We start from the raw sequence: 27,896 nt of genomic DNA, 5'->3' as shown, positions 1-27,896 counted from the left end.
CTTTCTCCCCATAACCCTTAATTCCTATTTAACTCTCTCTTGAATACAACAGGATAGTCCTCCCATAACATAGGGTATAGTTCCTAATTATAGTGGATAGTAGACTTTTTCTCTGTAAATGTAACGCTAAAACACTGTAGTGCTACATTCTGCACACTGGTATGTTTTTTCTTTACACTACGTATATTATTTGATTTGACTAGATGACCTGCAAAAAATTGTTCATACTGCATCTCTGTACACATGACATTAATAAACCAATACCAAAACCAATACCATTTTCTTCTCAGCATCAGCATGAAAAAAATACTATGCATGCATACCCGAGGTCGAAAGATTATGGCATGCAGTACATATCTTTGTACAAAATGTACTATCATTTACTAATCACCACTGGATGAATTCAAGCATTAAAACTAGAGTAAGAAAACGTGTTATAATTTATTTTAAGACTTTACCTCTTAAATTCATTTCAGCCTGTGAATCGCACAGATTTCCAGCTGTAGTTCAGCTCCAGGCTTCAGAAGTTGACGTATTTTCTCAAATTAGAATAACTTTTAACATTATCGAAATGCTGAAAATCACCATCTTTTGAATTTCTTTTCATTTCCCAGCAGCTTTCTCAAAAAAAGTATATCAGATGTTAACAGAAAAACAGCCCAGATTGGCAATTGCAGTATAGTTGTTGATGGATGCTGGTGTCACACTGAATAATCAAACGTCACTTCAAAACCAGCTGGCCCAGACAGATCTGTTCTCTCTGGCTCTAGTCAATCTATCAGGGGTGCAGGCATCAAAATGAAGTCCAACCTTAAAACATTCAGCCCCTTGAATCGGCATCTCCATTCAGTCGGATCATATCTTTATCTTCAGATCAACTTCATTCATTTCCTTTGTCTTTGTGACTCTTAAACCCAACCAATAAGTCATGGAGTCATACAGCAAGGATACATGCCCCTTGGCCTAACTTTGACTAAGGTGCCCATCTAAGTTAGCCTCATTTGCCTACATTTGGTCCAAGATGTGGGAGGGATGGAGATCAGAGAATATCTCTAATATGGTGAGACAGATGGGTTCATGATGGAGTGAGGCACATTACGTTTATTGGTAAAATGTTTTGGAAACGATGAGGCTGTGAAACTGCCCAGCAGACTGTACGAATAGAAAATGTAAAACTGAGCCGAGATGATGGCCATTTTCTGATGCACACAGCAAGAAAGGTGGAGCATACAATACCAGTGTGGAAGCTGCATTCAGCCCAGATGGAAGATGGGGATTTGCTCCTCAAGCTAAAGTCAGTCAAAAATTTCAATCAACCCTCAGCACCTAAAGTTTTTTATAGGGGAAGAGTTCTAGAATCCTCTCAACTTGGTTTAGTTTTGTTTATTGTCACGTATTCTGAGGTATAGTGAAACGCTTTTGTTGCATGCTGACCAGTCAGCGGAAGACAATGCATGTTTACAATCAAGCTGTCCAGTGTACAGATACATGATAAAGGGAATAATGTTTAGTGCAAGATAAAGTCTAGTAAAGTCTGATTAAATATAGTCCAAAGGTCTCCAATGAGATAGATAGTAACTCAGGACCGCTCTCTAGTTGTTGATAGAATGGTTAAGTTGCTTGATAACAGCTGGAAAGAAACTGTCCCTGAATTTGGAGGTGTGTGTTTGCACACTTCTACACCTCTTGCCCGATGGGAGAGGGGAAAAGAAGGAGTGACCAGGCCGAGACTCGTCCTTGATTATGCTGGTGGCCTTGCCGAGGCAGTGTGAGGTGTAAATGGAGTCAATGGAAGGGAGGTTGGTTTGTGTGATGGTCTGTGCTGCATCCACAATTATCTACAATTTCTTGCAGTCTTGTACGGAGCTATTCCCAAACAATGCTCTGGTGCATCCCAATAACATGCTTTCTAGGGCGCATCAGTAGAAGTTGGTGAGAGTTATTGGGGACATAGATAAGTGCTTTCTGATAGCACTGCGGAATGGTTTGTACCCAATTATCAGAATCCCATGTGGGTCCTTGTCAAATGGCATTCTAACAAACATCCAGACATCGTCTGCAACCTTGCTTTCATCAATCTTCCTACATATGTCCTCAAAAACCTCATTCAAATGAATGAGAATGGGTTTCTCCTGCACAAAGCCATGTTGCCTGCTCAGCCAGGGATCAGCCCCTGCCTTTTCAAACGTACATAAATCCCATCCTGAGAATTTTCTCCAGTAATTTCCATATCATTGACATCAGTTTCCCTGACTTCTTCCTGCTGTTATTAAATAAGGTAACCACACAGTCTTTCACCCATGGTTAATGAAGATACAAAAATCTACGTCAAGTCCCCAGTTATCTCCTTCCTTGCATCCCTGAATAGATCACATCTGGCCCTAGGTATTTACCAATCCTTATGCCCTCTATTACATCTAACAACCCGCCACCGTCCCCCCTCCCTTTCTTAATGTTGATCTTCTTCAGACTATTCATTTACTCCTTCCTAACTCACTGTCTTGCACATCTTTCTCCGTAGTGAAGTCAGATGAAAAATAATTCATTAGGACCTCACCCATGTCACTCGGCCGCACACTAAATTATCCCTTTAGTCTCTCACGTTCCATGGCTATCTACTTTCTCCTGATATACCAGACTGATTCCTGGGATGTCAGGACTTTCATATGAAGAAAGACTGGATAGACTCGGCTTATACTCGCTAGAATTTAGGAGATTGAGGGGGGATCTTATAGAAACTTACAAAATTCTTAAGGGGTTGGACAGGATAGATGCAGGAAGATTGTTCCCGATGTTGGGGAAGTCCAGGACAAGGGGTCACAGCTTAAGGATAAGGGGGAAATCCTTTAAGACCGAGATGAGAAGAACTTGTTTCACACAGAGAGTGGTGAATCTCTGGAACTCTCTGCCACAGAGGGTAGTTGAGGCCAGTTCATTGGCTATATTTAAGAGGGAGTTAGATGTGGCCCTTGTGGCTAAAGGGATCAGGGGGTATGGAGAGAAGGCAGGTATGGGATGCTGAGTTGGATGATCAGCCATGATCATATTGAATGGCGGTGCAGGCTCGAAGGGCCGAATGGCCTACTCCTGCACCTATTTTCTATGTAGCTATACTTACAGAAGGTCTTTGGGTTTTCCCATATTACATCTTATATGTTTCAATGATATTTTCCTCTCATCCTTCTAAACTCCAGAGTGTATAAGCCCAGCTACTCCATTCTCTCAGCAGATGACAGTCCCGCCATCCCAGGAATTAACCTTGTAAACCTACTCCCTCAATAGCAAGAATGTCCTTTCTCAAATTAGGGGTGCAAAACTGCACACAATACTCCAGGTGTGGTCTCACTAGGGCTCTGTATGACTGCAGAATTACCTCTTTGCTCCTATATTCGATTCCTCTTGTTATAAAGGCCAACATGCCATTCGCTTTCTTCACTGCCTGCAGTATCTGCATGCTTACTTTCATAGATTGATGTACAAGGACCCCCAGAACCCGTTGTACTTCCCCTTTTCCCAACTTGACGCCATTAGATGTCCTTCCCACTGGATGTCCCCCTCCCTCCATCCCCTACCAGATGCCTCCCTCCTTTCCACTGGATATCCCCACTGCCACTGAATGCCCCCCTCTCCATCCCTCCCTCCCACTGGATACTCCCTCGCCCCGCCCCACTTGATGCCCCCTCCTCACTTCCACTGGATGTCCAATCCCCTCACTTCCACTGAATGGCCCTCTATCTCACATTCCGTGCTCACACTCTGGCCCCGTTCCCTCTCCCCCTGTATCCACTCCCAATCTGCCCCTCAGTATCCACCCCCCTCTGACCCTGTCCCCCAGTATCCACCCCCACTCTGACCCTGACCCTCAGTATCCATCCCCACTCTGACCGACCCTCAATATCCACCCCCACTCTGACCCTGCCCCTCAGTATCCACCCCCACTCTGACCCTGCCCCTCTGTATCCACCCCCACTCTGACTCTGACCCTCAGTATCCACCCCCACTCTGACCCTGCCCCCCTGTATCCACCCCCACTCTGACCCTGCCCCCCTGTATCCACCCCCACTCTGACCCTGCCCCCCTGTATCCACCCCCACTCTGACCCTGCCCCCCTGTATCCACCCCCCCTCTGACTCTGACCCTCGGTATCCACCCCCCCTCTGACCCTGCCCCCCTGTATCCACCCCCACTCTGACCCTGCCCCCCTGTATCCACCCCCACTCTGACCCTGCCCCCCCTGTATCCACCCCCACTCTGACCCTGCCCCTCTGTATCCACCCCCACTCTGACCCTGCCCCCCTGTATCCACCCCCCACTCTGACCCTGCCCCCCTGTATCCACCCCACCCTGCCCCCCCTGTATCCACCCCCCACTCTGACCCTGCCCCCCTGTATCCACCCCCACTCTGACCCTGCCCCCCTGTATCAACCCCCACTCTGACCCTGCCCCCCTGTATCCACCCCCACTCTGACCCTGCCCCTGTGTATCCACGCCCACTCTGACCCTGCCCCTCAGTATCCACCCCCACTCTGACCCTGCCCCCCTGTATCCACCCCCACTCTGACCCTGCCCCCCCCTGTATCCACCCCCACTCTGACCCTACCCCCTGTATCCCCCCCACTCTGACTGCCCCTGACCCTGCCCCCCTGTATCCACCCCCACTCTGACCCTGCCCCCCTGTATCCACCCCCACTCTGACCCTGCCCCCCTGTATCCACCCCCACTCTGACCCTGCCCCCCTGTATCCACCCCCCACTCTGACCCTGCCCCCCTGTATCCACCCCCCACTCTGACCCTGCCCCCCTGTATCCACCCCCTGACCCTGCCCCTCAATATCCACCCCCCACTCTGACCCTGCCCCCCTGTATCCACCCCCACTCTGACCCTGCCCCCCCTGTATCCACCCCCCACTCTGACCCTGACCCTGCCCCCCTGTATCCACCCCCACTCTGACCCTGCCCCCCTGTATCCACCCCCACTCTGACCCTGCCCCCCTGTATCCACCCCTCTGACTCTGACCCCTGTGCCCCCCTGTATGCACCCCCTGTACTCTCCACCCCCCCCCCTGTATCCACCCCCACCCCTGACCCTGCCCCCTGCCCCCTCCATCCACCCCCTCCGACCCTGCCCCCCCTGTATCCACCCCCCACTCTGACCCTGCCCCCCTGTATCCACCCCCACTCTGACCCTGCCCCCCTGTATCTGACCCTGCCCCCCCCCTGTATCCACCCCCACTCTGACCCTGCCCCCCCTGTATCCACCCCCACCCCACTCTGACCCTGCCCCCCTGGATCCACCCCACTCTGACCCTGCCCCCCTGTATCTGACCCTGCCCCCCTGTATCCACCCCCACTCTGACCCTGCCCCCCCTGTATCCACCCCCACCCCACTCTGACCCTGCCCCCTGTATCCACCCCCACTCTGACCCTGCCCCCCCTGTATCCCACCCCACCCCACTCTGACCCTGCCCCCTGTATCCACCCCCACTCTGACCCTGCCCCTCTGTATCCACCCCCACCCCACTCTGACCCTGCCCCCCTGTATCCACCCCCACTCTGACCCTGCCCCCCTGTATCCACCCCCACTCTGACCCTGTCCCCCTGTATCCACCCCCACTCTGACCCTGCCCCCCTGTATCCCCCCCCACTCCGCTCCTCCTCCCTCCCGCAGGCCGGGGCTGAGCCGTGCCCCGGAAGCGCTGGCGGGGGGCGGGGCTGCGGGTCAGCGCCAGGCGGGAGCGGCGCGAGGCCTCGGGATGTTGTCGCGCGGCTCCATCGAGATCCCGCTGCGGGACACGGACGAGGTGCGGGAATGGGGGGGGGGGGGGGGGGGGGGGGTAACGGGAGAATGGGGTCGGGAGCGGGGGAGTCGGCGCTGGGAGCGGGAGGCCGGTTGCCGGGGACCGGTGTCGGGGATACGGTGGGGGGTGGTACACGGAGGCCGCCGGCAGGCTGGCACTGCCCGGTCCGGGGAGCCGGCCGGCTGGCTGGCGTTGCTGGGATCTTGCTGTGCCGTTGCCCTGAGTGCAGATCTGGTGGCACTCACCTCACTCCCCTTCCTGCCGTAACTCCTCTTGCCCTCCCCCTACCTCCACTCTTCCACCTCACTCCCTCTGTCTATCCTCTTCACCCCACCGTAACTCCCCTTGCCCTCCCCTCTCCTCCTCACCCCACCTCCGCTCTCACCCCCCCCCCCTCATTCTTCCACCTCACTCCCCCTCTCTATCCTCCTCACCCCGCCACATCTCCCCTTAGTCTCCCCCTCTCTTCCTCCTCATTCCCCTACCTCACTCATCCCTTTATCTTCCTCACCCCACCTCATCTCCACTTACCACTTCCCCACCTCCGCCTCACCGATTATTCTTCCCACCTCATTCCACCCCCTTACCCTCCTCACCCCCCACATTCCCCCTTCTCTTGCCATCTCTCTCACTCCCCACCCCTCACCCTGTTCCCTGTTGCTCCCTCTCTGTGACTTCTGTTCTCTACCCTGGTGTTCCCCCTCACCCTGTCCTTTGCTCCATGGGGTAAGGGGAGGGGGGCCATTAGTTTGTAGATCGGGAGGTGACCAGGTCCTTTGCCATCGCTGCCACCCCTCTGTGGGCTGCTTGTCGATGTGCCCCATTACATGAAGGATGTGGAGGCTTTAGAGAGGGCGCAGAAGAGGTTTACCAGGATACTTCTTCTTGCGTATGGCGTGCACAGCTTAAAGTTGTCGGACCACTTGTTCTATTTGATTTTATTTGATACTGCTTGGAATAGATGGTATTACCTATAAGGAAAGTTTGTACAAACTTGGATTGTTTTCTCTGGAAGGACAGGGGCTGAGGGGATAATTTCAATAGAACTTTGTCCCTGACCTGATAGAGATTAGGAGTGGCAAAGATGGGGTATACAGTCAGAGCCTTTTTCCAGCGTGGAAATGTCAACACTAGAGTGTATAGTAGAAGGATGAGAGGTGGGAAGTTTAAAGGAGATGTGCAGGGCAAGTTTTTTAAAACACTGAATGGTGGATGTCTGGAATGCCAGGGATGATGTTTGAAACAGGTGCAATAGTGGTGTTTAAAAGATTTTTAGATAGGCACATGGATATGCAGGGAATGGAACGATATGGATCAATGCAGGCAGAATAAATTTGTTTAATTTAGCATCATGTTTAGCACATTGTGGAAAGAAGGGCCTATTCCTGTACTGTTCTATAATGATGTTCATGGATTTTTTTCAACGCATGATTGCTTTCGTCCATTTCTTTCAATTATGCTGTAATTCTCTGATTTTCTAGTATATCTATCATGGTTTCTCTTCAAAGATTCTTCAAATATGCACGTTCAAAACTTGTCTATTTCCTTTCTATGTAACAACCGCACCATAGCTTTCAATGTAGTTTTTCAGATTTCCTGCATTTTTCTTCCAGTTAAAGCAAAGTGAGATGCAGGAGAGAAAATCGTAAGTTTTATCTCTGCAAAATCTCTCTTGATGGCGTGACCCGGTGCCGAGGTGATTGACGCTTGGCAGCTGAATGAAATCCCCTCGTATCTAACCTACACTTAATTGTGATATTTAGGTCATCGAGCTTGACTTTGATCAGTTACCAGAGGGAGATGAAGTCATCAGTATCCTCAAGCAGGAGCACACCCAGCTTCACATATGGATGGCCCTGGCGGTATGTATTTTACTCTTTCCCGACAAAAATTAATAAACTTGTGAGAGGCATAAATAAGGTAAACAGGACCATTTTCCCAATGTGGAAATGTCAGACTAGAGGACCGTAAGGTCTGAATGACAATAAAGGTAATTCTAATAGCAAAAATGTGATGGAAATCGAACCAAGACTGGGACGACACAGTGGCACAGCCGTAGAGTTGCTGCCTTAGCACCATAGACCCAGGTTTGATCCTGATTGTGGGTGCTGTCAGTACGGAGTTTGTATGTTCTCCCTGTGACCGTGTGAGTTTTCTTCGGGTGCTCTGGTTTCCTCATACGCTCCAAAGACGTACAGATTTGTAGGTTAATTGGCGCCTGTAACATTTTGAATGGTATTTAGTACAAAAGTCAGGACATCATAATGTGGCTGTACGTGGAGACCACACTTGGAGTATTGCAAGCATTTCTGGTCGCCCAGCGATTGGAGGAATAGCATTAAGTTGGAAAGGATGCAGAAGGGATTCACCAGGATGTTACCTGGACCTGTGGGGCTTGAGTTATAGAGAGAAGCTAGAGAAGCTGAGACTTTATTTTTGGAGCGTAGGAAGCTGAGAGGTGACCTTATTGAGGTGTACGTGATCACGAGGGAGGTGGATAAAATGAACGCTCAGTCTTTTTCACCAGGGTAGAAGATTTAAAAACTAGAAGGCTTTGTGGGAAAAATTTAAGAAGGATCTGGGGCAACATTTTCACTCGGGTGCGAGTCTATTTGAAGCGAATGAGGTTGAGAACTGGATACAATTATAACTTCAAAAATACATTTGTGTAGATCATAGATAAGGTTGAGAGAGCCATGGGCCAAATGCAGGCAAATGGGATTAGCCCAGTATGCTAGTTTGGTCAGCATGTACTAGGTGAGCCAAAGGGCCGGTTTCTGTGTTGCACATGTCTATAACTCAAAGGTGAGAAGGTTTTATTTAAAATCGTGAATTCCGCAGAATACAAACCAAGGTAGTTATAGTGTACTTTTATAACTGTATTGTTAAGTCTCAACAGAAGAATAGCATTTTCAGAAAAGAAGAGTAAATTATGAGGTCTACTTTTATTGCCAATCGCTAGTAACTCTTGAATTGAGAGGCATTCAGGTCATTTCAGAAGGCAGCTAAAAGTCAATCACATTACTGTATGTCTGAAGTTGCAGACAAGCCCGACCGGGTAATGCCCGCTGATATTTTTCGAGAGTAAACATCAGTGGACTTTGCTGCTATAATTAGTGTTTTTACCTTCATCATTTTCATCCCAGTAGCAATTCAATGAATTGAATTTCAATGCCCAAGCTTGTATCTCTTAATCATCTGTCCAGACCTTTTGCTTACAGTTCCTGTCACTCATTCACATTTTAAGATGTGGCAGGAGCTGTTGATGTAATTTGTATACATTTCCAGAAGGCACCTGGGATGAGACTTTGCAAAAATAACAGTGAAAAAAAAACCGATGAGCTGGTACCTTGGGGTTGTGATTGGCTGACAGAAATGGGACAAATAGCAGAGACTTAATCTGTTTATCCAGTCCATGGTTATTACATCTGGATCTATACATTCTTTATGCATCAGATAGCATCTCTGGCGAACATGAAGAAGTGTCGCTTTGGGTCAGGAACTCTGAAGAAGGGTTCCAACCCAAAATGTCGCTTCTCCATGTTCTCCAGAGATGCTGCCTGACCCGCTAAGTTAATCCAGCATGTTACGTCTTTATTTTGTAAACCAGCATCTGCAGTTCTTTGTATCTCCTGTCTCTATAAGTTCTGGTTTGTTTGTCTATTTTTTGTTCTTTCACAAATTAAAAATCTTTCTACCTTAAAGCTGGAGTACTTCAAGCAAGGAAAGACGGAAGATTTTGTCAAGCTTCTGGAGGCCGCTCGTATCGATGGAAACCTGGATTACCGAGATCATGAGAAGGACCAAATGACCTGTCTCGACACACTGGCTGCTTACTATGTACAGCAAGCACGGAAAGAAAAGAACAAAGATGCAAAGAAAGAGCTCATCACGCAGGCTACCCTGCTGTACACCATGGCTGACAAAATCATCATGTACGACCAGGTACGGGCACAGCTGTCATGAGTGTGAGCGGTAGTGTGGTGTTGTATGGTTGAAATGAATGTAGGGAGATGCAGATTAGCGCAGTGAAAGAGTATGACATGTAATAGTTCAGGGAGGCTTGAGACACACTTGGGCATTGATGATGTTGTATAGCAAGGCCACAGTGTGGTAAGCCATGGGGAAGATCATCACAAAGTACAGGGAGGTGAAACTATGGAATACCTGTTGCACAACTGACATCTTCGCCAGAACTGGAGTAAAGCTTTTCCTTGAATTGATCCTACAACATTAAAGCCAATCAGAATAGTTTGAAATGTTACTGCATAAAGGAGCATCATTCATGTCACTGTAGTTATGATACCCAGTGCTTTTTATGTTGACAAAAAGGTACCATGCGTGTTATCAATTAAAAACATTTTATCAATTATTTTTTCCAATAATCTATTAAACATGCTAGAGGCAGGAAACGTGTTCCCGATGTTGGGGGAGTCCAGAACCAGGGCCACAGTTTAAGAATATGGGGTAAGCCATTTAGAACAGAGATGAGGAAACACTTTTTCACACACAGAGTTGTGAGTCTGAGGAATTCTCTGCCTCAAAGGGCGGTGAAGGCCGGTTCTCTGGAGACTTTCAAGAGAGAGCTAGATAGGGCTCTTAAAGATAGGGGAGTCAGGGGATATGGGGAGAAGGCAGGAACGGGGTACTGATTGTGGATGATCAGCTATGATCACATTGAATGGCGATGCTGGCTTGAAGGGCTGAATGGCCTACTCCTGCACCTTTGGTCTATTGTCTATTATCCCCGCTGTTTTGTTTTTAATTTTGTGACCAATCAACTTCCAATTACATAAACTAATAATTAAAACATAAAATGAACAAGTTAAAAATCAAACACATTATTAAAATAATATTCACTAAAAACATTAGGCGCAAAAACACCACATTAGAACAGCATATCATCACAAAGAATAAATAATAAACTAATAAACCCTATTACATTTTTACTTCAATGAGTCCCTCGACTCCGCGTCAGTTCCCTAAGTCCCAAGGCTGCAATAAATCAGTCATATAGTATGGAAACAGACACTTCGGCCCAACTTGCCCACACTGACCAACATGTCCCATTTAAACTATTCCTATCTGCCTGCGCTTGGCTCATATTCCTCTGTAACTATCCTATCAATGGACCAGTCTCATTTTTGTCCTTAAACATTGTGATAGTCCCGGCATCAATTACCTCCTGTGCCACCTCGTTCCATACATCCACCACCCTTCCTATTAAATATTTCCCCCTTCACCTTAAACATATGTCCTCTGTTTCTCAATTATCCTATTTTGGGCAAGAGACTCTGTGCACCTACCCGTATCTATTTCTCTCATGATTTTATAAACCTCTATAAGATCACCCCTCATCCTCCTGTGCTCTAAAGAATAGTCCCAGCCTGTTCAACCCTATAGCTCAGACGGTCAAGTCCTGGCAACATCCTCGTTAATCTTCTCGCACCCTTTCCAACAGTTGATGGTGACATGACATTTCTAAATTCAGGAAATAATGTATAAACAGGGATTGTTGAGGTGAATAGCAGGGATGCATATAAGAGGTAACTCTCCACAAATGAAATCTCCAGTAGAGTAATAATAAATCAATAGATTTTTAATTATTGGGCTAAAAGCATGGTGAATGTTGGAGTGGCAAAGTAAGCATTACTTCATGATTAGGCACGAACATGTATTGTTACATTAGAAACTTCACTTGCCTATAAATCTCACATCGGGAATATCAGTGGTAATGTTCATGCATAGGCAGCGGCCATAGAATGTCTAACCAGGATAACATGGACTGCTGTTTTCAATTGACTCAGAATAATCACACTTGCTATGATGATCCAGAGGGTGACTCACTAACAAACCTGAGGTAATTCTCAATGGTCACTGAGTCTCGTAACTACAAGATACAAGATACATTTAATTGTCATTTGGACCCCTTGAGGTCCAAACGAAATGCCGTTTCTGCAGCCATACATTACAAACAAATAGACCCAAGACACAACATAATTTACATAAACATCCATCACATCGCTGCGATGGAAGGCCAAATAAACTTATCTCTCCACTGCACTCTCCCCCCCCACCCCACCCCGATGTCAAAGTCAAAGCCCCCGGCTGGCGATGGCAATTGTCCCGCAGCCATTAAAGCCACGCCGGGTGGTGCGAGGTCGCACACCGGGTCTTGGTGTTAGAGCCCCCGGCGTGCGCTCGCAGAGTCCCGCGGCCATTCCAAGCCGCGCGGGGCGGTGATGTTAGGCCCAGCTCCAGGAGCTCTTCGACCCCGCAACTCGGGCGGGAGAAGTCGCCGTTGCGAGAGCCCTGAAAGCGGTCTCCCTCCAGGGACCCGCGGGCTCCCGGTGCCGCCGTCCGCAGACCTGCAGTTGAAGCCTCCGACTCTCCGGTCGGGCCGCAGCAGCAGCAGCGCTCCTCCACCGCTCCACCCGCTCCGGACTCGGCCAGCTCCGCGACGGTGAGGTGAGTCGTCGGCACCAGAGTCCCCGGTCTCTTCCTGTTGGAGGCCGCTCCTCATTGCAGCCCCAACGATAACGTAGACCCGACGAGAAAAGGTCGGGTCTCCCGTGCAGGGAGAGATTTAAAAGTTTCCCCCTCCCTCCCACCCCACCCCCACACACACACCCCAACAAAAAATAACAAAAACTACATAAAAACATAGACAGAAAATAATAAAACGCGGACGGGCTGCAGAGGCCGCTGCTGACAAGAGTCGCGCCGCCCACCACTAGTTGCACAGCATGAACGTTCAGATGTACCTCCTGCATTCTTGGACATCAAACCAAGTGACGTAAAGTAGTTGACCTCAACCCTTCTACTGGAAATGAAGGCAAAATGTGATGAAAGCTCTTTGCACTGTTAATTGGTAACTCCGCTCCTGAAGTGTCTTAAGAGTTGCAAATCATTTGTGTGTGAAGTCATGGAGTTCCTGGAAGAGACAGAACCAATCCTAGCCGCAGTAGGAGAAGAGGTGAACTGGGGAAGACTTGGAGTGAGTTGATGTTTGGAACATCTTGATGTGGTCCTGCACTATTTTGCTAAGACAAATGAACACCCCTCCACACCTCATTCGAAGTGACCTTGACTGAGAAATTGAGACAGATTACATCTGGCAATGTTTGCCTCTGAGCAGCACTTCATAAAATGAATGTTTCAGACACCCCTCTGTATGAATAATCTCCATCAAACAATGCAGCATTTGAAAGATGGGATAGATTGAATCTGCGTCTTGTGTGATAACATCAATATCTCGTTGGTTTTGAAGCTGATGCCCGATGTTATTTGAAGGAGGATGTGGTACAGGAAGGGAAAACTTTTTTAAGGAAACGCTGATAAGGTGAGATGAAGCAGGACTTGTGAAACAAACATCAGAGTCTACCTGCTGAAAGGCCTGTTTCTGTGCTGTGAATTCTATGTAAATAATTTATGTTGAAAGGTGTTTTTGCCTAATGTACTCTCTTATCTGTAGAACCACTTGCTGGGGAGAGCATGCTTCTGTCTGCTGGAGGGAGATAAAAAATGGACCAAGCTGAGGCGCAGTTCAATTTTGTGCTCAATCAGTCGCCGAGTAACATCCCCGCACTCCTGGGTAAGAATTGTCTGAAGGCAAAGTATGCAACAGGTTCTTGGCTCTGATTGGGAGAAGAGGCAGATTCTTCTTCCTCTGCATTATCTATAAAGAATTTACAATGGCCATTGAGCAATTAAATCAAAGCGGATATCCAAATTTACAGCCGTGTGAATGATAAATGAAACCTATTTCCCACGGTCCTACTAATCTGAAAGTACCTCAAGCGGCTACAATCATTCTATCTTACGATGTTGGTGTCCCAAAATCAGTGATGTACTTTCAATGTACCATCATTGTCGTAATGAAGGAATTGGCATACAGCAGGCTCCCACAAATTGCAATCAACTGTCTGCTTTATGTCGGCACACAAGATTACAGATGCTGAAATCTGGAGTAAAAGTGGAGGGCTGCTGGTGGAATTCCAGGCAGCATGTGAAGGGAAATGGGCATTCAGATGAAGGGTTTTGACGAAAATTGCCTATTCCCTCCACAGATGCTGCCTGACCCACTGAGTTCCTTCAGCAACTTTCTTAGTATATGTTTTATGTGTAATTGAGGCCTAAATGTTGTCATAATATAGAGGAAATTCCCTTGCTCTTTTAAGTGTTACGTCATTTATATCTGCCAGAGAAGGCATACGTGTCTCAGTTTAACACCACCTCTGAAAATAAACTTCCAAAAGTGAAGCCCTCCCTCAGTGCTGGCAGACAAATATAAATATGGGTTGTGTGCTCAAGTATCCAGAAAGGGACTTGAATCCTCAATCTTATGTGTCAAGAATCTAGTGTTATCATTTGAACCAGGAGACTGGTACTAGGAGGTAGTGCCGTTGTGATACATGATTTATCAGATTCAGAATTTATCCTGCAATGATGTTAAAAGTGATTTTTCTTGAATCTCAGCCCATGATTAAAAACAGCTAATGAATGACCACAGGACTGAGTTGGTACAAGTTAATTGGCTTGAACACAGACTCCTGACCCAAGCATCCCACGACTTGCAATTTGTACACTGTCAGTTTAAATATCCCAATAGCATGTAACCAGTTGTCTTTTATTCCCTATCTGCAGGTAAAGCTTGTATCTCCTTCAATAAGAAAGATTACAGAGGTGCTCTGGCTTATTATAAGAAGGCTCTTCGGACTAATCCTGGATGTCCAGGTAAGGAATGGCTCTAGTTACTCCAACACGGGTCCAGTCAGCAGTCAAAACTTTAACAGCTGCATCAACCCAACCTGATTCCTCTTATAAAGATACTTGCGATGACACCAATAATGCTAGATTTATGTTGCAGTTTAATAGAGTTCAGATTCATAGTCATTCAGCGTGGAAATATGCTTTTCCACCCAACTTGTCCACGCCAACCATGATGACCCATCTAAGCTGGATTTATTTGCCTGTGATCGGCCTATAGCCCTCTAAACCTTTCCTGTCCTTGTGCCTGTCTAAGTGTCTTTTAAATTATGTTAGAGTACCTGCCTCTACTACCTCCTTCTATCACCTGATTCCATACACTCACCATCCTCTGTGTGGAAAACGTTGCCCCTCGGACTCATATTATTTCTTGTTCCTCATGACTTAAACATATGTCCTCTTGTTTTTGTCCCCTGCCCTGGGTAAAAGATTGTGCCCAATCTATTCCTCTCATGATTTTATACACCTCTATTACATCACCTGTCAGCGTCCTACGCTCCAAGAAATAAAGTCCTAGCCTGCCCAACCTCTCAGAATAACTCGGCCCCCAAAGGTTGTTTTATTTGAAACTGCTCTTTAATAGTCCTTCTTACTGCAACTTCTGATATAGCCACACTTTCCAAGAACTCAAATTCAGTGCATCGCAATTGTCAGGGGTTATTGAAGTGTGCGGCAGTCACACTTGTGTAGATGTCTCCTTTATATGCATATAATAGGAGAGGGGGTGGGGTCCTCGAGTGGGCAGGAATGGGACTTATTTCCAAAGAGGCAGCAGGGAAAACAGATTTCCTGTGATGACATTGGATGGCTGCAGGAATCAGAATTCCAAAGATGGCAATGGAGTCCCAGCAGGGCTCCTAACACGATAGCCCTGTTGGGATATTAAGAGTTGAAGGAAGAATAGATTGGACAACATGGGATTTTAAAGAGTGTGGAGTGAGGCAAGCATGGATTGGGAAAAACACAATCGTTAAATGTTATTTGGAAATTTTAACTGGTAAAGTGCTCAAGCTATGTTTTGTGGCTACTGTGGGCCAAGATACTCCGAAGGAGAGGAGAACTTGACAGCTTTGCCTGCTGTCTTTGGCTTTTGTGCTGGAATACATGGGTTGTGAGTTGCTATAATAATAGCCTTAGTGAGTAACTGCAATGCATTTTATATATGGTACACAGTACCACACAATGGCACAGAGGGGTGACTGTTCAAGCTCGCCAAAACATTCTTGGATAAGTGCTTTCTTTAAGTTATTAGGAGTGGCAATAGAGTTAAATTTCTCTTGATAGCAAATATTTCAATAAACTCATTAATGATTGGGTTTTATCACAAAGAAGAGGCTGTCTGTCTCAGAAGAAGCTTGTTCCTAAAACATATTTTTATTCTTTAAAAACTATTATTTACTCAAGCTTTTATTGTTGTTTTCTTTCCACTGCACTAAATAAAATAGGGAACTCCTTTTGCTTGTTATTTGAATGATTGGTGCGACAATTCTGACTAATAATATTAGTGGGAATATTATTTTACTGATTGTTCCTCTCGGAAAAATGAGCAGTGTTTCTTGCGATTAGATTTACTAGATTGCCGCTCCTGTTCCTTGTTTCCACAGCCGAGGTGCGGTTAGGTATGGGCCATTGCTTTGTGAAGCTGAGCAAGCTGGAGAAAGCTCGGTTAGCCTTTGGTAGGGCTCTCGACCTCAATCCCAAATGTGTGGGGGCACTTGTGGGGCTTGCTGTCCTGGAGCTGAATAATAAGGAGGTGAGTTTCTTGTCTGAGTTACTATGCTTTTCTGTCGCAAATGGAATAGAGCTGTTGCAGAACAGATGTAGGGACTCATCTCTTAACTGTAGTTACATTGATTGCAAATTTAAAATGGGGGCAACTGTAAATATTTTCTTTTAACTCCTTCACGGTATTGCAATCACGAGTTATATTATTATTCACCCCTTAAAGTAATGGTGGTGCTGCCTTAAATCACTGCAGACAATGTTGAAAGTGCTTCTATGGAGCTTTTGGGTCAGTGAATTCCTGGATTTATGACCTGTTGACTCAGTTCAACCCAAAAAAGCTCTTTAAAGTTGGACGCATTGCAATTTAAAGATTCTGACAATGAAGAAATGGCAATATCAGGATGCAATATGACTTGTAGAGAAACCGGCAAGGGGACAATGTTCTCGGGCTCCTGCTGCCCTCATCTGACGGGTGCGATTGCTTTGTGGGGGAACCAATTAATCGGGAGCACATCTGCAGACCTTCGACACAAACACAGAACTCACAAATTTCCAACAGTAGGTCGACAGAAGATGCTATTTATGTGGGAAGGAACAGCGGGTGCTCTTAAGCCATCAGTCGTCTTATCAGTGGAATTTATAACAGTCACGCTTGGACTCTCCAAAATAAAGTAGGTGACAGACATCAGAAGCACCAAATGTAGTAGATGTAGTTAAATATGAACCTCTGTCTCACCTGAAAGGGATGCTGGGGTCCCTGGAAGGATGTGATGGAGGAGGTGTAGGAATAGATATGACATCTTCTGCGGTTGTAGGGGAAAGTGCCCAGGGAGGGGGTGGTTTGAGGTTTCTTGTTTCTCCACCTATCACTTGCTTGATTTTGTATGGCACTACCTCTCTTCCAGCATTCCTCCCACTACTAAAATCAATCTGAAGAAGGGTTTCGACCTTCGTCTGAAGAAGGGTTTCGACCATTGAAACACTGAGTTGCTCCTGCACTTTGTCGTTTTCTGCAAACCAGCATTTGCAGTTCCTTGTGTCTACAGTTTCTCAATCAAAGTGGTTTTGTTGTGGCATATATTATTAGGAAACTGGGTATGAAGAAATAATTAAACAGCTTGTGGAGAGAGCAGATTAAGAGTGCTTATGATGGACAGTTCCAGTCAGCTCCACAGAGAGAGAGAGAGAGAGAGAGAAGCTAATTTGACTATAGCTTCCACTTCAAGAAAATTGTCTGCATCCTTCAGTCGCATTGTGGATTTTGTTTTGTTTGTGAACATGTGACAGTGATTGTTGAATAAACTGCAAACTGATCCAATCTTTCCTGTTTTTCTAGGCGGATTCCATCAAAAATGGTGTGCAGCTGCTTTCAAGAGCGTACACAATTGATCCCAGCAACCCAATGGTATTAAATCATCTGGCCAACCACTTCTTCTTCAAAAAGGTATAATTCATGCAGTAATGAATCCAGTTTTTCAGTGGTGATATAATTAGCATGACACAAGGGCCCACTCAAGCAATTCGTTGAATTGTTCTAAGCCCAACAGCAGAGTTTGAAAATTTGAAAATGAAAAAATCTCATGCAAGTAAAATTGGCACAAACCTTTTGGATGGCTGTAATAGTCCCTAACTGGCTCAGCCACTATGTTCTGTGCCTTTGATTGCACTACAGTATTTGTTTTTGCATTACTATGGTTACCTAGTATTGCAGTTATTAATTTATTGTACTTTTTATCATATGTTATCAGGGTATCGTTGCTTTTATGGGCCTGTTAAGCTGCAGCAAGTAAGAATTTAACTGTTTTGGGATTGCACTTAAACCTTGGTGCTCTCCCATTTCTCAGACTCCCCCAGTCATCCTCCTCTTGTCAAGAACCAAATTGAACTTTAAATCCAACTTCCTGCTGTTGATCACATATGTCTCCAATTGCTGGTCCCAATATACTTTGGCAATTTAACTGAAAATTAAAAACTCTTCCATCTTTTTCCCTCCTGAAATTCAATCCAAGTGAAGCAACATGTAAAAATAAATAATGTCATCAGTTGTTGTAGTTTCACATAAGCAATTTTGTTTTGATAGTACAGTAGTGGTGTTTGGTTCCTTGATATCACTCTAATTTTGTTTTTAGGATTACAGCAAAGTACAGCATCTGGCTCTTCATGCCTTCCATAACACTGAGGTGGAGGCTATGCAAGCTGAGAGTTGTTACCAGTTAGCTAGGTCCTTCCATGTGCAGGTGAGTTAATGCAAACCTTTCATTCATGCTTGTGTCTTCTATGTTATAGCGCCTGAGACATTGCAAATCAATTTTTGTAGGCTGGGTATTATTGTGTAGGAGCAAGACAAGACATTTCAGTTAAATCATAGCTAACCTCTCTGGAATTCTCTGCCACAGAAGGTAGTTGAGGCCAGTTCATTGGCTATATTTAAGAGGGAGTTAGATGTGGCCCTTGTGGCTAAAGGGATCAGGGGGTATGGAGAGAAGGCTGGTACAGGATACTGAGTTGAATGATCAGCCATGATCATATTGAATGGCGGTGCAGGCTCGAACGGCCGATTCGCCTACTCCTGCACCTATTTTCTATGTAACCTGTACTTATACATACAATAACATAGAAGAAGGCAAATTGGCTCATCATAACTATTCTGAAGCAATCTTATTGGACGCATTCCCTTGCATCTTATTCTCTCTCAACCAAACCCATCATCTGCCTTTCAAAGAAATCTTCAGGGAATTGTGCAACCAAACAAAGAGACAGGGAAGCAGCAACTTCAATCACAACCAACCGGAGATGATGAGGAATACCTAGAATTTGACGATGTAGCCACACATGCGCCAAGTGCTGCCAGTTCCTAGAAATGGCCCACAGTCGCATGCAATTCTAACTTTAGACCTCCTGGGCAGCTTTGCAGGTTCTCAGAGCTTCAGTGAAGAATTTGCTTGTTCATTGTTGTGGAGGGCAAATGTTCACAATAGATTCTCAGCCCAGCAAAACACTGCCTCAGTGGATTTTTTTTTTTTAAGTATAGGGTGTATGTAACTGAGTTAGGACTCAGTCCAGACCAAGTGTTGTAATTAATTGGGCATTCTGTGTCGTACCAGTATTGCTAATTGTGTAAATGGAATGCTAATATAATCTTGAGATATAGCTATAACTAATTCTACAGATGTGCTTGTTCTATAGGGTGATTATGATCAGGCTTTCCAATACTACTATCAAGCTACCCAGTTTGCTTCTATCACGTTTGTTCTGCCCTTCTTTGGCCTTGGACAAATGTACATTTATCGAGGGGACAAGGAGAATGCTGCACAATGCTTTGAGAAAGTTCTAAAAGCCTATCCCAACAATTATGAAACTATGAAAATTCTAGGTTCACTCTATGCCACTTCAGAGGAACAGGAGAAGAGGGAAGTTGCAAAGGTACACTACTTTTCGAATTTACTTTCCCAACTTGACAATAAATTTGTGTCTTTTTATGACGTCAAACACTAAAAATGGTTTCATCTTATTTTTAAGGGTCATTTAAAAAAAGTGACTGAACAATACCCAGATGATGTAGAGGCCTGGATTGAATTGGCTCAAATCCTCGAACAGTCAGATATTCAGGTATGAAGGCAATAATTCTAAATTATGAAATAAGTATAGAAAATGCTTATGAACAAACGTTTCCAATCGTTACCCTTCTTCAGCCGGATGAAGGGTCCTGATACAAAGCATTGTCCGTTCCCTCCACATATGCTGTCTGGCCAGCATTTTATTTTGCTCAAGATTCCAGCATGTACAGTTTCTTGTGTCTCCAGAAAATGTTGATTATACTCATCAGCGGAGTCACCACCTGGTATAAGAACAGTTAATCTTTCCAGCCATTATCCTTTCGTCTAATTTGCATGTTAGAGATAAAGTTCTTAATCACATGCAGAGGCTGGGGAAAATGGGGTGGGGATGAGGTAAGATCATATAGGAAGTTGCAAAATAAGGTGGAATATTAGTAATGCAGGACAAGAAAATTAGAGGGATATAAAGGAATAAATTATGGGTCAAAAAGATTTGTAAATGCAAAAGAAAAATAATTGCAGTTGTACAGTTCAGTGCTTAGCTAACGATCAAAGACACGGAAACTATAGAATATGGCACACCTATATGGCATGACTTGAGTTATGAACCTCCTGGAATCATAAAGCTGTACATCACAGAAACATGCCCTTCGGCCCACTTTGTCCATGCCAACCATGTTGACGGATTAAACTATTTGCCTACATTTGGCCCATGTCCAGCAAAAACCCTCCTGTCCATATTTCTGTGTAAATGTTTTTTAAAAGTCATAATTGTATCAGCTTCTATAATTTATTCTGATAGCTCATTCCATATTCCCGAGTTTAACCTCGTGGGCTTTACCTGATACTTGGTGGTATTAATGTGGTTGAATTCTGTTTATAGGGTGCACTCTCAGCCTATGGTACAGCTACACGTATCCTTCAGGAGAAAGTGCAAGCTGATGTCCCCCCTGAGATCCTCAACAATGTCGGGGCACTTCATTTCCGATTGGGAAATCTGGGAGAAGCCAAGGTAAAGTTCTCTTGGGGCATTTAAACCAGCAGATTTCCATCTTTCTCGTGAGACAGTAACTTTTGGCAATGAATTATAATGTAGAATTCCACCTTCATTGCTGATTTCCAAGTTATTTTCTTCTACTTCATCCTCTTCCTGTTGTTCCATTGGTGATCTTACTCTCGGTGGGTTTCTTTTTCATGCCTGCCCCAAGAATTAGGCAAACGTACAATGGCAGATAATACGAAACAGCCCTTCGGCCCACAATGTTTGTGCCAACCATGATACCAATTTAAACTGATCCTATCTGCCTGCAGGTGATTTGTATGCCTTTATTCCGTGCCTGTCCATGGCAATCTAAATGCCTCATAGATCTTGCTATCTGCTTCTACCACTCCCCTGACTGTGTTCAGGGCGTTACAAATCTCATTTGAATTTTCCCATCAGTCCTTAAAGCTATTCCTGAGATTATTTGACATTTTCACCCTGGAAAAATGTTTTGACTATCTACGCTACCTGCTAGCTCATAATTTGTATACGTCTATAAGACTGCCCCTCAGCCTCTGAAGTTCCAAAGAAAGCAATCTAAGCTTGTTCAACCTTTCTTTATGCTAATAGCCCTAAGAGTCAAGAGAGTCAAGAGTCAAGAGTCAATTTAATTGTCATTTGGACCCCTGGAGGTCCAAACGAAATGCCGTTTCTGCAGCCATACATTACACACAAATAGACCCCAGACACAACATAATTACATTTAACATAAACATCCATCACATAGCTGTGATGGAAGGGCAAATAAACTTATCTCTCCACTGCACTCTCTCCCCCCCGATGTCAGAGTCAAAGTCATAGCCCCCGGCTGGCGATGGCGATTGTCCCGCGGCCATTAAAGCCACGCCGGGTGGTGCGAGGTCGCACACCGGGTCTTGTTGTTAGAGCCCCCGGCAGAGTCCGCGGCCATTCCAAGCCGCGCGGGGCAGTGATGTAGGCCCCGCTCCAGGAGCTCTTCGACCCCGCAACTCGGGCGGGAGAAGTCGCCGTTGCAGAAGCCCCGAAAAGCGGTCTCCCTCCAGGGAGCCGTGGGCTCCTGGTGCCGCCGTCCACAGACCTGTCGTTGGAGCCTCCGACTCTCCGGTAGCAGTAGCAGCAGCAGCAGCAGCAGCGCAGCAGCAGCGCTCCACCACCGCTCCACCCGCTCCGGACTCGGCCAGCTCCGCGACGGCAACGGTGAGTCGACACCTGAGTCCCCGGTCTCTTCCTGTTGGAGGCCGCTCCTCGTTGCGGCCTCAACGACACCCGAGACCCGACGAGAAAAGGTCGGGTCTCCAGTGCAGGGAGAGATTCAAAAAGTTTCCCCCGCCCCCCCACACACACACCCCAACAAAAAATAACAAAAACTACATTAAAACACAGACAGAAAATAATAAAAACGCGGACAGGCTGCAGAGGCCGCTGCTGGCCAGAGCCGCGCCGCCTACCGGACCAATAAGCCTATTGAATTACTTCTGCACGCTCTCCAAAGCCTCCACATCCTTCCCGCTATGGCCTGACCAGAACTGCACACAGTACTCCAACTACGGCCTAATCAAAGTTTTATAAAGCTGCAGTATGACATTGATTCTTATACTCAATGCCCTGACTAATGGCCAGCATCCACATGCCACCTTCACCACCTTGTTGCCACTTTCAGGGAGCTATGAATTTGCACTCCAAAATCCCTCTGTATATCCCAATGTCATTTAACATCCCAGAGTGCAAGACCTTATACTTGTCTGGATTATACACCATCTCCTTGTACTCCGCACACATTTCCAACTGATCTTGTTCAGCCATATCAGCCTTTGACAGCCTTTCTCACTATCACTGATTATGTAAATAACAGAGGTCCCAGCACTGATCGCTTTGAAACAGTACTGGTCACACAGACAGTCAGAAACTCCACCCCTTCCCCTTTCACTAACACCCTGTCTTCAATGATCAAGCCAATTTTGAATCCAATCTACCCAGTCACTGTGTATCCCATATGCCTTAACTTCTGGATCAGCCTACCATGTCCACTGTGCCTTATTTCACACTTAAGTAGTTATTTTTGACACGCTCTGTGAGATGGATAACAGTATCCTCTAGCCTATTTGGCCTGATGCATCTGGTTGCAAATAAAATAATTTGGTTGTTCTTGGCAGAAATATTTCTTGGCTTCACTCGAACGCGCAAAGGCTGAAGCAGAGCACGATGAGCACTATTACAATGCAATCTCAGTCACCACTTCCTACAACCTGGCCAGGCTCCATGAGGCCCTGTGTGAATACCATGAAGCAGAAATACTGTACAAGAATGTTTTAAGAGAGCATCCAAATTATGTGGACTGTAAGTAATTTCTCAGCCCAGTTCTTTTGGTGTGGTAATCATGAACTTAGTAGTGATGGTGATTACAAAGTCAAGCGTAAAGCCTGGTCTATAAGTTTGGAATTATGTTTGTTGGACTATGATACGAGTTTGCTTGTAGTTTTTTAACAATGAATGAATGAATAATACTTTATATCGTCACATGTACCTAGGTACAGTGAAATTCTTTGTTTTGCATACAATATACAAGTACAAGTATGCAAAGTCGCCACATATAGGGAATCGACAAGGTAACAAAAGTATTAATTATGGTCCCTCTTCGTTCTCTCAATTTCCCCCCTCTCCTCTCCCACTCCGGGTCCATCTTTGTTCTCGGTCCCTCTTTGACCTCCAGCGCTCCCACGGCCCCAGTCCTTGGCCGATCTCCGGGCCTGTCCTCACCCGCCCACCGCCAGGTCCTCACTTGGTCGGCTCCGCAACATTTGCCGGGCGGTTTCCTACTGCGCCGCCATGGCGTTCTCATTGCTAATTGTAAGAGTGAGAAACTGTTTAGTGACGTGTATAGGGATGTGGTGGCAATTGTATTTCTACAAACCCCTTTCTTTGAAACTAGTTGTGCTAATGCATTACGCAGCAGTTGAAATAACTGAACAATGGAGGCTTTAGGGGCTGAATGACTCCAGCTCCTGTTTTCTATATTAACAATTTGTTAGCTGTGCTGATTATATGGGAGTGTTGATTAAAATTCAGATACTTCAAACAGTTCCTTGAAAGGATGATACAGTGTAGTGTGAGGGGGGTGACTGTGTCCCTAAAGGGCCTGTCCCACTTAGGCGATTTTTTAGGTGACTCGGTCGTTCCAGGTCGCCGAAAAACCGGTGACTGCACCCCCCCTACGACATGCTACACAACCTACCACATAGTTGACGGCAGGCTACCGACAACCAACGGCCCATTAGGATGTCCACCTACGACAACCTACGACCACACAGATGACAACCGGTCAATCAAGCTATGACAAGGCACGACCCTATCGGCGACAACTGAAGACAATTCAGTCGCCGGTGCCTGTTGCCGGTTAACGTAGGTATTTACCAATGGAATTCACCAAAGTCAGTACCGGCGACAACCTACGTTACCTGGCAACAGCCTACGACAGCACCTACGTCAGGAGAAGTCGAGCTACGCTCATTGGCGTCCAACCCACTGTCGCCGAAATTTTTTGAACATGTTGAAAATCCAGTGGCGACCAGAAAGACGCTACGACTCTGGGCGACTGAGGAGACGACACGACCATACAGGCGACACCCCGGCGACCATGTGGCGACAGCCTAGTCGCCTGTAATCGCCTAAAAAATTGCCTAAGCGGGACAGGCCCTTAACTGACAGATTGTGACAAAAGATAAAATAATCTGCCAATTCCTAGTTCTGTAATTTTCACATGTTGTGGCAACAAAACTTAATTGTTCAATAGCAACAGTTTTTTCAGGCATTTTCTGGAAAGATGTCTAGCCTGCTTTTTTCCTCACTTTGTAATCTCCATATAGGTTATTTACGTTTGGGATGCATGGCGAGAGACAAGGGGAATTTTTATGAAGCCTCCGACTGGTTTAAAGAAGCTCTACAAATCAACCAGGTTAGTTCAAGTGAGCATAGAAGAGTCTGTAAACACCTCACAACGTAAAGCTGATTTTTATTACATCTTCCATTTATGTACCCATATTGTAACTCTTCATGGGAGCTTGACCAAGATACTTAAGATATTGGTCTTAAGTATCCAATTAAGATCAATAATTGGATCTTAATTGTTGACAAGAGGCTTGTTAAAATAATTTTAACATTTCAAAGAAATGTGTGGGGGAATTACTGATTTTGGACCCATGTAACTGAAGGGTGGCTATAAAAGGTGAGGCAGTCTGCAAGCCCAGAGAGCAGAATATGAGAATGCGGATTCTTTGTATGTTGTCAAAATGGAGACTGTGGAAGGGGAAGCCCGGCTGTTATAGAGACGGGCCAGCACTGTCGTTATCGTCATCATCAGCGATCATTCAAAGTCGAGTATGATTGTCCTCCTGGTGGGTCCCTATTGTGAGTTATCCCTCCAGGTGGATGACTGTGCGTGACATCTTTTAACGCAAGTTGTCTGGCGTATGCACAGCTACCACATGGTCCTAGACAGAGAGACCTGGGACCAATGGCATGGATCGCAGGTAGATAGACACAAAAAGCTGGAGTAAATCAGTGGGACAGACAGCATCTCTGGAGAGAAGGAATGGGTGACGTTTCGGGTCTTGACCCGAAACATCACCTATTCCTTCTCTCCAGAGATGCTGCCTGTCCCGCTGAGTTACTCCAGCTTTTTGTGTCTACAGTTTAAACCAGCACCTGTAGTTCCTTCTTACACAAGGATTACAGGTAGTTGGGAGTTTCTCACTGTTGCAGCTGCCTTCTTCCTTCTCAGATGTTGTGCACCACCTGCTGGCCAGCCACCATCCTTCGCCTGTTTCACCATTGAGGTCTTGGGCCACATTTTTGTCAGCGATCTCCTCCTTGACCATCCCACTAGGGATGAACCTGCCAGGACTATAACTCCAGACTGCTGAGTTCTCAGCATCTTTGACACACACAAGCTTCTCCACTGTGACAAGGTGGCAACCCTCGGAGAAGCCAGCAGTGATATTGCCCTATCTCGGCTGAGACTGGCTCTTTTATCCGTTGCAAATTAAATCTGTGTGCGTTGAATACCCACACACAGCTCTCTGGCCTTTGGGTCTTGTCAAGTAACCTAAACTGAGTTGGTTGGCTGCCCAGTCTGTTTATCTCATTTTCCTTCTGGCTACGGAAAACATTACTGAAAGCTTGATCTTGAGAGGAAAGAGAAATGCTCAGGTAAAGTGCAGCCAATCACACAGTTTGTTGAAATGAACTATTTTCACTTGTGCTCTCAGGATCACCCGGACGCATGGTCACTGATCGGCAACCTTCACCTGGCCAAACAGGAATGGGGGCCGGGGCAGAAGAAATTTGAGCGTATCTTGAAACAGCCGTCCACTCAGAACGACACCTACTCCATGCTGGCCTTGGGAAACGTTTGGCTTCAGACCTTGCACCAGCCAACGAGGGACAGAGAGAAGGTAAGAAAAGATAAAGGGAAATCGTCAATCTCCAAACCTACTGCCTGCATTTAATCTGCCTCCCGCTGTTCCTGCATATTTGTGTGTCAATTTAAAAGCCTCTTTAATGGCACTATCATATCTACTTTCACCATTACCCCTGGCAGTGCATTCCAAGCACCTGCCACTCTACGTGGAAAACCCTGTCCTCGGCATCTCCTTTAAACTTTCCCCCTGTACCCTTAAACCTACACCGTCCAGTATTTGACATTTCCATCCTGCAACAATCCAAGTTTGTCCAACCGCCCCTTATAGCCAATACTCTCTAATCCAGGCAGCATTTTGATAAACCTTTTCTGCATCGTCTCCACACACTTCCTGTAATGGAGTGACCAGAACTGCACACAACACTTCAAATATGGTCTAACCAAACTGCGACTTATAATCAGTTACCCAGTCAATAAAGACAAGTAAACAAAATGCTTTCTTTGCCACTCGATCTACTTATGCTGCTATTTACAGGGTGATCCTGGGAGCTTATGGATTTGGATCCCAAGATCCCTCTGTACATCAATGCTGTTCATGATCCGGTCATTATTTGTATACTTTTCCCTAATTTTTGACCTACCAATTTTTGACACCATTTGCACGAATTAAGCTCCGTCTGCCATTTCTCCTCCGATAACTCTTGCACTGTCCTTTGACAGCCTTCTTCGCTGTTTGCAACACCACCCATTTTTGTGTCGTCCTGGGTTAGCAATAATACCAGGAGCATGGAAGAGGAGTTTTTGAAGTGTGTTTTGGAGAGCTTCCTTTATTGTGTGTTTCTAGCCTGATGGCATTGTTGGATGATGTTCTGGGAAAAAGCAGGGCCAAATAGAGCAAGAATCAAGGGGGGCCTTCAAGGAAACAACAGTCATAATATCATAAGTTCACATTAGTTATGGAAAAGGATATAAACTGTGCCAAGATTTTTAAAACTTAATTAGAGAAGAGCCAATTTTGATGGGATGAGAACTGATCTGGTTTGCATAAATTAAAATCAAAGCTTGGCAAGGAAAGCAGGAACAGTGGTCCATCCGTGACTGACAGGAAAAATAAAGATTGTATTAAATCCAACATTGCCGAGTTCTAAAACATTTCCCATCATAGAGTGATATAGTATGGAAACAGGCCCTTCGGCCCAACTTGCCCACAACGGCCAACAATGGCCCAGCTACACTAGTCCCACTTGCCTGCACTTGGTCCATATCCCTCCAACCCTGTCCTGTTTCTTAACGATGGGATAGTCCCAGCCGCAACAAATAAGGTCATAATCAATAGGTGCAGAATTAGGTCATATGGTCCACTGAGGCAATCATGGCTGATCTATTTTGCCCTCTCGACCCCATTACTATAGTGCACGTGTATAAAGTCCGAGACTATGAGTTATAACCCATTAGCTCAGGCCCTCGAGTCCTGCAACATCCTCAAGATTTCTCTGTACAACACAAAATATAACACTTCCTCATTGCTTTGACAACCTTCTACACTGCCCACAACCCCACTGATTTTGGTGTTATCTGTGAAACTTACTCAACAATCTATTGACATTAACG

General features: G+C 45.8%; 2 protein-coding genes across 4 annotated transcripts in view; one reads left to right on the top strand and one right to left on the bottom strand.

Annotated features, from left to right (window-relative positions):
• mrvi1 (murine retrovirus integration site 1 homolog) overlaps positions 1 to 3,555 on the bottom strand; it is a 147,259-nt gene extending 143,704 nt beyond the window's left edge. For 2 of the 3 annotated variants that reach the window (XM_055649348.1, XM_055649351.1), the window contains exon 1: positions 459 to 3,555. The gene's annotated coding sequence lies outside the window, so the exon portion shown is untranslated. The remainder of the gene's footprint in view (positions 1 to 458) is intronic. The other variant, XM_055649349.1, reaches the window with a different exon arrangement.
• Positions 3,556 to 5,677: 2,122 nt separating this feature from the next.
• The window catches only part of ctr9 (CTR9 homolog, Paf1/RNA polymerase II complex component), a 37,996-nt gene continuing 15,777 nt past the window's right edge, over positions 5,678 to 27,896 (top strand). Inside the window, 15 exon segments of the mRNA XM_055649347.1 lie at positions 5,678 to 5,800; positions 7,561 to 7,659; positions 9,503 to 9,742; positions 13,272 to 13,316; positions 13,319 to 13,391; positions 14,444 to 14,533; positions 16,171 to 16,319; positions 17,628 to 17,735; positions 18,421 to 18,528; positions 19,478 to 19,714; positions 19,811 to 19,900; positions 20,732 to 20,860; positions 23,023 to 23,206; positions 24,733 to 24,821; positions 26,134 to 26,319. Coding sequence (XP_055505322.1) covers positions 5,753 to 5,800; positions 7,561 to 7,659; positions 9,503 to 9,742; positions 13,272 to 13,316; positions 13,319 to 13,391; positions 14,444 to 14,533; positions 16,171 to 16,319; positions 17,628 to 17,735; positions 18,421 to 18,528; positions 19,478 to 19,714; positions 19,811 to 19,900; positions 20,732 to 20,860; positions 23,023 to 23,206; positions 24,733 to 24,821; positions 26,134 to 26,319 — 1,875 coding nt within the window. The 5' untranslated portion in view covers positions 5,678 to 5,752.

The sequence above is a fragment of the Leucoraja erinacea genome, chromosome 18 (assembly GCF_028641065.1).
Source record: "Leucoraja erinacea ecotype New England chromosome 18, Leri_hhj_1, whole genome shotgun sequence".
NCBI lineage: Eukaryota > Metazoa > Chordata > Chondrichthyes > Rajiformes > Rajidae > Leucoraja > Leucoraja erinaceus.
Note: the sequence above shows the minus strand (reverse complement) of the source record. Positions and strands in the feature narration are given on the sequence as shown.